This window comes from Phyllobates terribilis, unplaced genomic scaffold (genome assembly GCF_046119375.1).
Source record: "Phyllobates terribilis strain yellow unplaced genomic scaffold, ASM4611937v1 Scaffold_11__3_contigs__length_659146591, whole genome shotgun sequence".
Classification (NCBI taxonomy): Eukaryota; Metazoa; Chordata; class Amphibia; order Anura; family Dendrobatidae; genus Phyllobates; species Phyllobates terribilis.
In genome coordinates, this window is record NW_027362771.1 from 433,007,118 (window position 1) to 433,019,962 (window position 12,845).

At 39.1% G+C, this 12,845-nt stretch overlaps 1 protein-coding gene across 1 annotated transcript in view; it reads left to right on the top strand.

Annotated features, from left to right (window-relative positions):
- FES (FES proto-oncogene, tyrosine kinase) overlaps positions 1–12,845 on the top strand; it is a 177,638-nt gene that overhangs the window by 42,419 nt on the left and 122,374 nt on the right. Inside the window, exon 3 of the mRNA XM_073653191.1 lies at positions 10,758–10,931. Within this exon, the coding sequence (XP_073509292.1) occupies positions 10,758–10,931 (174 nt within the window). The remainder of the gene's footprint in view (positions 1–10,757; positions 10,932–12,845) is intronic.

The window sequence follows — 12,845 nt, forward strand, 5'->3', positions numbered from 1 at the left end:
TCAAAGGGAGCCGCCAGCAGCGAATCTTGATGATTTGCCCAAGTACATTTAATGTGGCAAAACATTCCTCAGACAACCATTAATAACCTCATTGATCGCAGCCAAGGTGTGTAAGTGTGTGTATTTCTGCACGTGGTGCTCATACTTGACAATGAATAAATCAAGATATTTTGAAATTTTTGTTTTCATTTTTACAACAGTAGCATATCATTAACATATCTATCCATCCAGTGATTTCCATAAATGCAGGATTTTTACTTCCTGGTGTTACAATTTAAATGTTGAAGAGTGTATATTTCTAATATTGTTCACTACTGTATAGTGTCATTTATCACTTCTGGTTTTTCTTCACTTCAGGGCAATGTCAGATACACGCCCCTGGTGCTAGCCAATGTTAGGGCTATGTGTGTGATGCTGAACACAATGTCCTGATGCTGGCCAGCGGCAGAAACTTGTTTACTGGGGTCTCAAAAGGATGGATGTGACAAAATAATTGGCTTTATGACTGGCAGTATTATAGGGCATTGCAACTGACACAATTATATAGTACTGAAAAAAGGATATTTTGAGTGTGTGTGGTGCATAGGTGTTATATTTTTTTATGTATTTATTTCTTAAAGAAGTTGTACTCTACTTATACATTAATGCCCTGTCCGTAGGATAGGGCATCAATGTCTGACTGGCCGGGTCCTGCACCCGGCACCCCTGCCGTTCAGCAGTTAGCGGTTACGGCGGCCGCCGGCTGGAAGTACTTACTTGCGGAGCTTGGCTGTCTAGTTGTAGTGGCCGCCGTGGGGTACTACACATACCCTCTCCCATTGAATTGAATAGGAGGCAGATGTGTAGTACCCCGCTGCTGCCACTACAGCTAGACTGCCAAGCTCAGCAAGTAAGTACTTCCAGCCAGCGGTAGCTGCCGCCGACACTGGAAACAGCTGATCGGCTGGGGTGCTGGGTGCCGGACCTCGGCCGATCAGACATTGATGTCCTATCATTCAGATAGGGCATCAATGTATAGGTAGTCGACAACCTCTTTAAGATTGGAGAATATGTATGCTCTGTTTTTTAATTGAATCTTCAGAATAAGAAAATTGCAAAAGAGGTGTGAATACATTTGTAAAGTTATCCCATGACATTTGCTGGTACCCAGGCATTTATTATTTTTAAGCCTTTGCAGAAGTTACATGGATGAGTCCATCTTATCAATGTTATAGAATAAATTAGTCAAAAACTTCCTGTATGTCAATCTGTAGCAAATGTAAAGAATTAATCAGCATGTTCTTAAGTCATAAGTTAAAACATCACCTTACATGACATAGTTTACCAACCTACAATATTTATACTGATGGATGAGAAATCTGTAAATGGTGGAGATGAGAAGTCTATATATGGTGAAGATCATGCTTATTATACATAGATGATATAATAGGTTAAAAAGTTTTTTTGTTACTATATTTGTTGTCATATGGAAAATGGAAGAATGCTGCTATTCTACAAGGCTTTATACTTAACATGGAAAAATTAGTTATGAATATGAGATTAAACATTTATTAGACTTGTTCAGTCACTATTAATAATGCGATCGGATAAAATAATCCAGAGAATCTGACCTGAATGAACATTTCACTGACTTCCATGCATTTGTGTGTTTATTTTTAATGTCTTACACTTTTTAGGGTTTGGCATTATTTCTCCTTTTTTCACCGCAATTCTATGAAATTGATACTGTGTGTTAGTATACCTTAAATGCTTCTTATGCTGACATTGCAGCTTATATATTTCTGGAATGTCATGGTTATGCGAACACTTATTTCTTAATTCTCCACTTAGATGAGGTTACAGCACAGTTCCTCTATTTTTAGAAAAATTCTATTCAGCTAAAAAAGTCAGGTCAGGTTAAGGGAGCAGCGGAACACTTGAATTTTTCAGCAAATTTATCAGCAAAATCAATTGGATAGTAGCATTTGAAAAAGGGGGTACAACTGAAACAGGTTGCAACTACTAAATGTAATGTTATATGGGCTCATTAGATCATTCAGGTTATGCACCAGTGACATTGAGCAGAGTTAAAATACTGAAGGTCTTACGAGGGAGCTTGTCTGCTTTGTTCAAATAATTGCAAAAATAGAGGAAAAATGAGTGGCACTCACCACTGGCGCATTATTTTGTGCTTATTCATTCCATGGTCATATGGGAATACAGAGTGAAGACACACAGACTGGGCTACAGCTGCTCCGCTTCTAATTACGCTTCATCCGGCTCTGTGTAAACAGGAGGAGCTGATCAGATTGATATACATTTTTCTTGGAAGTTTCAGTAAAACTTGAATTTTACTCATTGAAATCCCTGGTGTTTGTATGCATATTAGTTCAGTGGGTGGTCCTATTCATTGATTGACAGTTTCCCTGTAAGATTGTGCATGCAGACATCGCTGTCAGTCACTGAGTAGGACCACCCCACTGGACTCCTATTCATTTAAATCCCTGTATGCATGAAATACAAGTTATAAACTGATTTTTCCCCACAAACCTATATATCATTCTGCACAGCTTCTCCTTCTCTGTACCGTGCTATCCACAGATTAGCCTGCATGTGCAATCTGACAGGTTCCCTTTACAAGAATATTTCCATTTTATTAAGTGATGGCATGTTTTATTTTGTTTTTTTAAACTCCGTGACTTCCAACAATCTTGAGCATGAACGAACTGAAAAGTTATTCTGGTTCTCTTTCCTCTTTAATTTCTTTAATTCTTTCACTGCACAGTGGTGCACCAGCCACCAGCTGTGCAGCAAACTACAGTCATTTAAAGGGTTGTCCCACAAACAAAGTTCATTTCTATCAATACATCTTGGATTAAAAATAAGTTCTACAATTGGATTTCTGTAAAAAAATGTTCCTGTGCTGAGATAATCTTATAAATGTCCCCCTGCTGTGTACTGTATAATGGCTGTCTCTGACCGTACAGGGACATGGTCTGATCATACTACATCTCCTAGGCAGGGGGGGGGACACAAAAGAGTATACAGACAGGACAGCAGGGGATCACAGCTGATTCTTTCTGTGAGGTAAAACATTTCCCTGCCTGTTTTTAAAAATGTTTTACCTCAAAGAAAAAAATGGCTGTGATCCCCTGCTGTAATGTCTGTATACTCTTTTGCTTCCCCCCTGCCCAGTAGCTGTGGTATGATCAGACCATGTTCCTGTACGGTCAGACACAGCCATTACACAGTACACAGCAGGGACACATTTATAAGATTATCTTAGCACAGGAACATTTTTTTTTAAAAAACATCCAATTGTGGAAGTTATTATTATTCCAAGATCTATTGGTTAAAATGTACTTTGTTCATGGGAAAACCCTCCCAACTGGAATAGAAATGTGCTGTAGTTCTCTGTGCAACGAGTGACAGGTCGTGTTGCTATTCAGGGAAAATCGCTAAAACAGCCACTGTGGTAAATCACTGCTGTGGCCCCTTCATTTCAGGGCAAGGGATCTATCACAGCAATCACAAAGTGATAAGAGCCTGGCAATATACTATCTTTAAGGGGATTGTCCTTGACTTTAAAATTGATGGCCTATGCTTTGGATAGGTTATCAAAGTCTGATTGGTGGGGGTGCGACATCCAGCACCTCCGTTGATCATGTGTTCCCAGTGTCAGCCGGAATTGCTCAGTTATGGAGCTGCACAGGACAGCTCTATCGCCTGCATAATGGCCGCAGCTGGGTACTGCTCATTTACTCCCTATTGATTTGAATAGGGGGGGATATGCAGTACCCGGCCGCAGCCACTATGCAGGCGACAGAGCTGTCCTGTGCAGCTCCATAACTGAGCACTTCCAGCAGACACCGAGAACAGCTGATCAGCGGGGGTGCCGGGTGTCACACCCCGAACGATCAGACATTGATGGCCTATCCTAAGGATAGGCCATCAATGTTAAAGTCCCGGACAACCTGTTTAATGAGATTGGAATAACCCTTCAAGTGCAGGAACGATTTCACTTACTTCAGCTAATGACAGCCTGTATGAATTCATTTATATAACATATTTCCTTCTACTGGAAGTTATTTGTAATCCCCTATTACTCATTCAGTAAAATAGCTCTAACATTACTGATGAGCTGGTCTTGCCAGTTTTGTAGTGACTTTGAATCTTGAAATTCACTTTACACAAATGCCCTCTATGCCTATGCCCATGTCTGTCTTTGTTCTCATGTGCTGCTGAGGCTAAACTCTTACTGTCATTGAAGAGATTGGAGCAAATTAACAATTATGAGATCAGATGGCAATAAAGATAAGCACGCATGCTTTTTCTTTTCTCCCCCTCGTCTGATCCAATAACAATTCCAAGTACTTGATGACTATTAAATAGCATTGCCTATGGGAACACAAGCAGACTGCTGCCAGTGAACTCTGACTCACAAGCTCTTGGCACATATATCCAGCATGAGTTACTATAGACTCATCTATAACTCTGTCAATGCTACAGTTTTCATTTTAAAGTTTATATCTCTCATTTTTGCATAAACTGATATGTGTTTCCTGCTGAGTAAATATCATGAGCAGTTCTGGTAAAGAATTAGTGTTTCATAGACTTTTAGGGATAGTTCACTGAACCTTTCAGAACTTATTAGAAACTGAAAGTTCTGGAAAAAAAAGTAAAACATGGTGTAATGATTAAATCTTGCAGTTCCTTCAAAGTGATTACTGACCTCCCCGTGGCTTCTTTTCACAAGTCTCCTTGGTTTCTTCTGGGAGTTTTGAAGAATAACGTTTTCTAGACTTTTTGTGGTTTGATGTCTCAACAACTTTTGTTAAATTGGGCTTCACTAAAACATTACAGCACGAATATTGCTTTGTATTTTTTATCTAAAGTCACAGAATAAGAATAAGTAGATTGACAAATAGTAAATGATACATGTATTTAGTAACTGAACAAAATGCTATTTTGAATGGCTCTACACTACACAGCACTATACCTATTGCTAGACATGTAAAAACAGAGTTCTTGATTTAGATTCGAATAATGTCTATAAACCATCTGTATGTGTTCACAAAAATATAGAAATCCATAAAATGCCGTCAGTAAAATCCCAAACCAAGGACCTCATTAATATGTAAAATGTAATATAATGTCTAAATATATAAATTGCCTCTTCAGAGAGGAAGAAGATTTGAACTCTAGCGACACCAGTTGGATGCAGCAGTCCTAAAAGTCAATATCGACCCTTTAATGAGCTTTGCCACATGACTTAGGATAAGATGACAAACCAGAAATTGCTTTTGAGAACACATATTTCAGGGTGTTTGCCCCTGCTCAGTGCAAAGCAGGAGATCTGCTTTAGGTAGGTGAGAAGCCTCAGACTGGAGGTCTAAGGGGAAACGTTTCTCCTTGTGGAGAGAGCCAAGTAAGGAGACTTATAGGTCATGCAATGCCCCTGTGGGAATTTAAATATGCAAACAGCCTCTTCAGAGAGGAAAAGGACTTGAACTCAAGTGCCACCTATTAAATGTAGAAATCCTAAAAGTAAATATCAACCCTGTAATGAGCCTTGCCACATGACTTAAAATAAGAGGCCAAACCAGAAACTCCATTTGCAGAGACATGTTTTGAGGGTGTTTAACCCTCCTCAGTGCAAAGCAGGAGATCTGATTTGGCTAGATGAGAGGCCTCTGAGAGTGGGTCTAAAGGGAAACATTTCTTTTGTGTGGGGAGTGCCTATAATTTTCCTCTACGATGTCCCTTTTCAATTTAGACTGAATTAGCCACTGAATTAGTCACTATTATCTAGTTTAAGGCTATGTGCCCACGATGCAGAAATGCTCTGGATTTTTCCTGAGCGTTTCTGCATCTCCCTGGCTGAAAAAACACATGCGAATTGTACATGCGTTTTTCCTGCCAGGGACAAGCGAAAGTGAAGCGTTCTTCACATGCATTTCCACATGCGGGTTGTCAAGCGCTTTCCAAGCGATTTTAGCATCACTTGGAAAGTGCTTGACAACTTGGTCACACTATATAAATCCAAGCAACTGGCATGGATTTTATATAGTGTAACCAAGTTAGTTAAAAAAAAGAATAAAAATGGTTAAAAAAAAAACAAAAACATATACTCACCTTCCGATGGCCCCCGGTCTCCTTATCCGATGCGTCCGGTCTTCCCGGTATCTCGCGGTTGTGTAAAAGGACCTTCCATGATGTCATTTAGTCATGTGACTGGTCACGCGACTAAATGATGTCATGGCAGGTCCTTTTAGACCATCGCGAGCTGCCGGGGAGCCATGACGCATCGTTATGGAGACCGGGGGCCATCAGAAGGTGAGTATAATGTATAATCGCTCAATATCCGCATGTGCACATGTAGTCATGCGAATATTAAGCGATTCTATGCCAGTCAATGGCGGTGAAAATGCCGCGATTACGCAAAATAATTGGTAGTGCTGCGTTTTTTTCCTCAATGATAATCCGCAGTGGAAATTTCCGCTGCATGTGCACAGCACATGCGGATTATCATTGGGGAACATGGCAGGCCTTCTACCATGCATTTTTTAAGCTTTTCTGCAGCGGAATTGCCGTATATACCATACATCTGTATGAAGACCATAGGTCGGGCACAGTGCAGACTACTATTTTTCAAAAAAGATCTCGGGCAACCCAGTCCTTTATGCCAAAAGTTGTCATCCTGCGCACACTATAAAATTGTTACCTTATGGAGAAATGTTCAAAAAAATAAGATGCTCCGATAATAACATTTGTAAACATGAACAACGAATTTTCAACGAAAGATTATTGAAAAGAGGCTATGACGAACCTCTCTTTGATATGGTTATAGCAAAAGTCAGTGGTAAATCATGAGACTCACTATTAAAACTTGTAGTTACCAATAGCAACAAAAAAAGAAAATGCTCAAATGACTGTTCAGCACACAGTTTAATAAAACAAAAAACCTTGTTTTCAGGTATCTGCCTGTCCTCTACCAGGATGATACTCTGAAACATGCTTACTAATGGTTGTCAAATGGTTCCAAGAAGGAGCAAGTCTTTGGGATTTTATCTCCGAGCCTTTTTGTAGATAAAATCCCGAAAAAAAAGTGTCTCAGTCTGCATAGTTTCTAAAAGTGAAGGGGCAATAGAAGCAACGTTTGCAGCCCTGCGATTACAACATTGGAGGTGCAGATGCCACATGGAGTGGTTGGTGGTATAAACAGCTTTATTAACTGCGATACACACCATGTTATCTGTTGTGTAACATTCCTTACCTGCAATATCTGTTATGTAGGATGCACTGGAAACATAAGAAAAGAATTGCGGAACATTAATCTTACATCTCTAAAAAAGATACCATGTATTCATGGGTTACTAATCAGTTTTTACATATGCATCATGGTGATATATAACAAATTTAAGATTTTGGGAAATAGAGAAAGTGGAACATTCAGTGTGAGGTGGTGATTGGTGGAGATACCTGCTAATTAGGGAGGCATCATGAATGCTACATTTAAATTCTAGATTGCCCAATGAATTACAATCATGATTTATTTTTTATTTATTGAATTTCATTATACTGTTCTATACCTTTTTGAAATGTATCCATATTTGTCTAACAAATATTGTATTTAGTTTGTGTATATTATGCTTTAATTAAAGGGAACCTGTCAGGTACCTGTGCCCTCTAATCCATCAGTATTCAGCCAATTGTGATAAAACCCCCTCCCTAATCAGCCCTGTGTAACATAATTCTGTTTAATATATGCTTTAAAAAAAGCATTTATAACCTCCGCTTTCCGGAGATTTGACTAGTCAATGGGGCGTTAGTTACCCAGACTAGTCAACCCTCTTCCATGTTATCGCGCCCCTGTGGGCATGATAACATAATTTGCAAGAGCTGCATCATTGCAAGCTAATGTATATTTGCGCATGCGTGCTCTCCATTTTTCCAGAAGTTCAGAAGACGGCTTCTAGTCATGCGCAGTGCACCTCTGAAGCCGGGAAGCGTACACCTGGCTTCAGAGACGCAGTTACTTTGCCGGAATGAGTGGCGCGCCTGCACAGATCTGCTCGTGTAAATTATATTATCATGCCTACAAGGGCGCGATAACATGGAAGAGGGCTGACTAGTCTGGGGAACTAAGGCCCCATCGACTAGTCAAATCTCTCATTAGCATAGGGAAAGCCGAGGTTATGAATGCTTTTTTAAAGCATTTACTTAACCGAATTATGTTACACAGGCCTGGTTAAGGAGGGGGTTTTATCACACTTGGCTAAATACTGCGAGTTTAGAGGCGACGGGGGACCTGACAGGTTCCCTTTAAGAGGTTAATATATGCTCTATATATACAGTCATGGCCGAATTGTTAGCACCCTTGAAACTGTTTTAGAAAATGAAGTATTTCTCCCAGAAAATTATTACAATTACACATGTTTTGTCATACACATGTTTATTTCCTTTGTGTTTAATGGAAACAACACAAAAAAATGAAAAAAAAGGCAAATTGGACATCATTTTACACAAAACCCCAAAAATGGGCCAGGTAAAATTGTTGGCACCTTTCCAAAACTGTGGGTAAATAACTTTGTAGGATAGCTACTGCATACACTTCTTGGGAAAAAAAACTTACATATATGTTATTTAATTAATGTTCCCATCTACCAAAGTGACAGATTGTCTTCAAAATATTTCTATGACAGAACAGATTGTGAACAGTATACTCATACTCATATGTGACTATTGTAAAAAAGATTAGTTCTGATAGGAAGTTAAGATACTTTTGAATTTGAGGCTGTACTTGTGAGTTTAGAGAGTTCAGACCTTGCATATCATCTTGGTTATCAGTTCAGGCATTAATATTGCCCTGGATCAACTGTGCTTCGGTGCGGAGTCCCTGAGCTGATGGGGGAGAGTGCTACTGAAAGGGGTTGTCCACTACTAGGACAACCCCTTCTCAATCTGAATGTTTGCCCCTGTTAAAATATAAACACTTATACTCACCTCCAGTGCTGCCGCCGTTCCAGCGGTGTCGGCACTCGTGTTCCCGGGGTTACTGTGAGGTTGTTATGTCAAATGAGCCCCGTGCCCAATCAGCGCTGGCTTCACTGTCCGTGACTTCAGACGTATAAATAATCAAGAGGAGGTGAGCAACCAGCCGCAGCTCTCGATTCCTCTTGATTACCCCAGCACTGATTGGGCACAGGGCTCATTTGACAAAACAACCTCACGGTAGCCCCGGGAACACTAGTGCCGAAACCGCTGGAATGGCGCCAGCACTGGAGGTGAGTATAAGTGTTTTTATTTTAATGGAGGAAACATTCAGATTGAGAAGCGGTTATCCTAGTAGTGGAAAACCTCTTGAATTATTCTGTCTGATCATTTGGCTAGCCTCTTCTGTCTTTCCCCTCTCTACATAGTTCTCTATGATCTGTACATGTAGAACGTAAGAAGCTAAGCAATTATTGTTCAGCTTCTTATTACAATCAGGACAATGCTGGATCCTACAGAGGTAAGTAACCCACTGGACCCCGATATTAAGCATTAATGCTTTCACTGCCCTCCATGGGGAAACCTTATATTAACTTCTAAACCAATCTAGACCACCAGGAATACTGTAAATAACCTTTTTTGCAATAGGCCACCAGGAAGGCAGACATGATATACTATAAATGTCTAAGATAAGATAATCCCTTTAGGGTAAGTTCACATGTAGCAATATTTTTTCTAAACTCTTTTTGCAACTTAAATATCAACCATACATTTGAAATTTGCTGTTTCTGCAGGATATAGATGGTTTACTGCAAATTCCATTAATAATATTGGTACAGTCACTCATTTTCTGCAACAAAATCAGCCATATGTGAGAGTATACAAAATGTTCCAGTTATTAATTAATACATTGCTAGCCATTAATAATAGACTGACTGTTAATTATGATAAATGATCTGATTATTGACCATGATGCTTATGAACAATGACATAGTAGAAGGTGAAACAACTGTTTACTGAGAAAAAAAAATCACTTAATTAAAGGGTTTGTCTTACCAGAGACGAACTCTTTAATATCAAGTCTGGCTTCCAAAAGGCCTGCAAACAGCTGATGCCTTCAGGGTAAAATTCAGCCATCCATGTAATATATGTGGTTTGCTTAGGTCCATCAAATCAAGAGCTGCTGCTCGTGAGGTCTGGGATGTCTGTCTACATATACTATAGCATATGGACAATAATTCTCCTGATGGGTCACCCAATTATCCAGTAACCTAATATTGAAGAATATTTTATTTTCAGGCCAGAGACCAACTGATTTGTTGTTTGAAGGAAATACTATCAGGAAGTATAGCAAAATGTGTGTCCCAAAATTTTTTTAACATCATAATATATATGAACATTAAAAGTCATAGTAACGTAGGTTGAATAAAGTCCTCGATCCATCAAATTCAACCTTCCTCCCCAATTGTACATTTTCCCTAATTTAACTGTAACCCACAATCTTATGTGTATCGAGGAAATCATCCAGCCCTTACGTCATATAAGTCATGAGTAGCCATATAAGACAGTACAGTTTATGGGACTTCTGAATTAAAATTATAGAGATAGGAGCCTGCACCGTTAGTAGCATGGTAAAACTTGAGCTATGCTAATGTTTGGGAATGAATTTACCTCTATTATATGTGGCTACAATTTGACTCTTTAGTTAATACAAGTAAATTAGACCTGAATTTAGTAAACTCTCTCCACTTTGTCACCTTTTCCACATTGTTTTGCATTCACAGGCCTGGTCTAGAATGGTAACCCAGACAGAGAACCTGAGTCACATATTACGGAACCATTCCGACACTTTAAATTCCGGGCCTCTGAAGAAGCTCACTGATCTCATTAGGGAAAAACAGCAGCTGAAAAAGTCATATACTGAACAGTGGCAACTTCTCAACCAGGATTATTTGAAGGTAACTTATTCCATGTGCTTGAAAATTCGGGTTAGTGTACTGTATTGATATTGTTATTTGACAGGAGAATGAATTTCCATTGCGTGACTAGAGGGCCGGCATTATAGTAGTTTAATGCGCTGGCACAGGGAAAGGTCTGATCCTCTTTCCAGAAGCTGAAATACCAAAAATGTTCCCTCTTTAAGTGCGTATCACAAGGCCTATAGACTTAATGTTTGCAGTGTCACTAATCATACAGACTGGATTTTCAGAAATGGTAAGGGGACAGAATAGAAGTGGAACCAGACAGATACTTGTTTCCTTATAATGGCACAATATGTTTTAATTAATTTCCTGACCTTAGGTGTAAAGCTGTGCTATTCATTATAGCTTGGTATGATAGCCACAAGTATTAGAGTAGACTTGCCTACATGCTTGATTAATTCCTACCTATATAAGTACATTATATTCCAAAGCACTGTACAAAGAATGCTTTCATGAACACCAATAATTAAATTCTTCCCTTAGTCAATTGTGGATGTGCTTCTTAGTAATCTAGTGAATGCTTTTTCCTTTGGGCAAAAAAGACTCCTTATACATATAATATACACCTAATAGGCTATGTTCAGTTGCAAGATCCGTTATTTGAATGGGTTTTTAATTTCAGAAAATGTCATCTGTTTGCATTTGATCCGTCTCCTATATGTTTTGCCTGGATGAAAAAAAAAAGCAACTAGTCTGTACAACTTCTTTTTCCAGCTAAAGAAACAGATAGCAGACAAAATATATACTTACGTTTTATTTTTGAACTTTAAAGTCCATGGGAAACAGATTGTAATGGATGGTCATCCGTTTGGCTTTCCATTTTAAGCACTGTACATGTCAAGAACCAGGCTTTACAGAGACCCGTCTTGAATGAAGCAAAGGTGCGCATGCTGAACCTTAACTCATTTGATAGTCTATATGGAGATGGAGAAAGCCGAGCACATCACTTATCTAATTATGGCACTTTGATAGACAATGAATGGAGAGGACGCTAAGGATGAGCACCTCTGCGCCATTCAAGACAAGATTCTGTAGAACTTGTTCTCTGGATCCCTGTGGTCCAAGCTGTCAGTGCTCCAGTGATAAGAACGTTTTCACAAATCCTATGGATAGGGGGTAAACTAATATCTTGGAAATTACCCTTTAATGTTACAATGTGAGGATCCGAATTTGGGTTCGACTTCAGTGTTATTAGTAGAAAAAGCGAAAAAACGTTGATCATTAGTCCAAAATAATCAAAGAATCAAAATGTATTAAATAATTGTATACAGGACAAGGGGAAACAGGGATACACACATGTGAGGAATGAACATGTAGAGAGGCGCTGGTAAGGAGCAATGCCAAGTATGGTAAATATATCATATAGAATCAATCATCATGTTAATATTACATGACAGATCAGCCCAACATTTCTCCAAGTGGAGAGAGGTGTCTAAAGTGCATGTGCATATTAATTAAAGGCAAAATATAATGATGGTACTTAATGAAGTATAAAATACTTTATATGGACATCAACATGTACAGGGGCTCCAAAACAGCAGCGCGCCAGCCCCGACGCGCGTTTAGGACCTGATGGTTTGATTATTTTTGACTATTGAACGTCGTTTTTTCGCTTTTTGTACATTATTCGTATGACGATTTGTCCGCAACTGTCCTAGCATATAAATATCATGATTTACACATTGATATACCTTTCATTCTATTATTCATACTGTTGTGTATCATGTTTTTTTTCCATGAGTAATTTATATAGTGTTATTAGTAGGCCTGATTCCAGATCCTAGTGTGAAACAGTCCTGTGCGCGGAGATCACTGCTTGTCTGCACATCTTGGTGTGTGACTATGTTTTACTGTGCTAGCAGCAACATCGTATGTATATTATTTAAAACA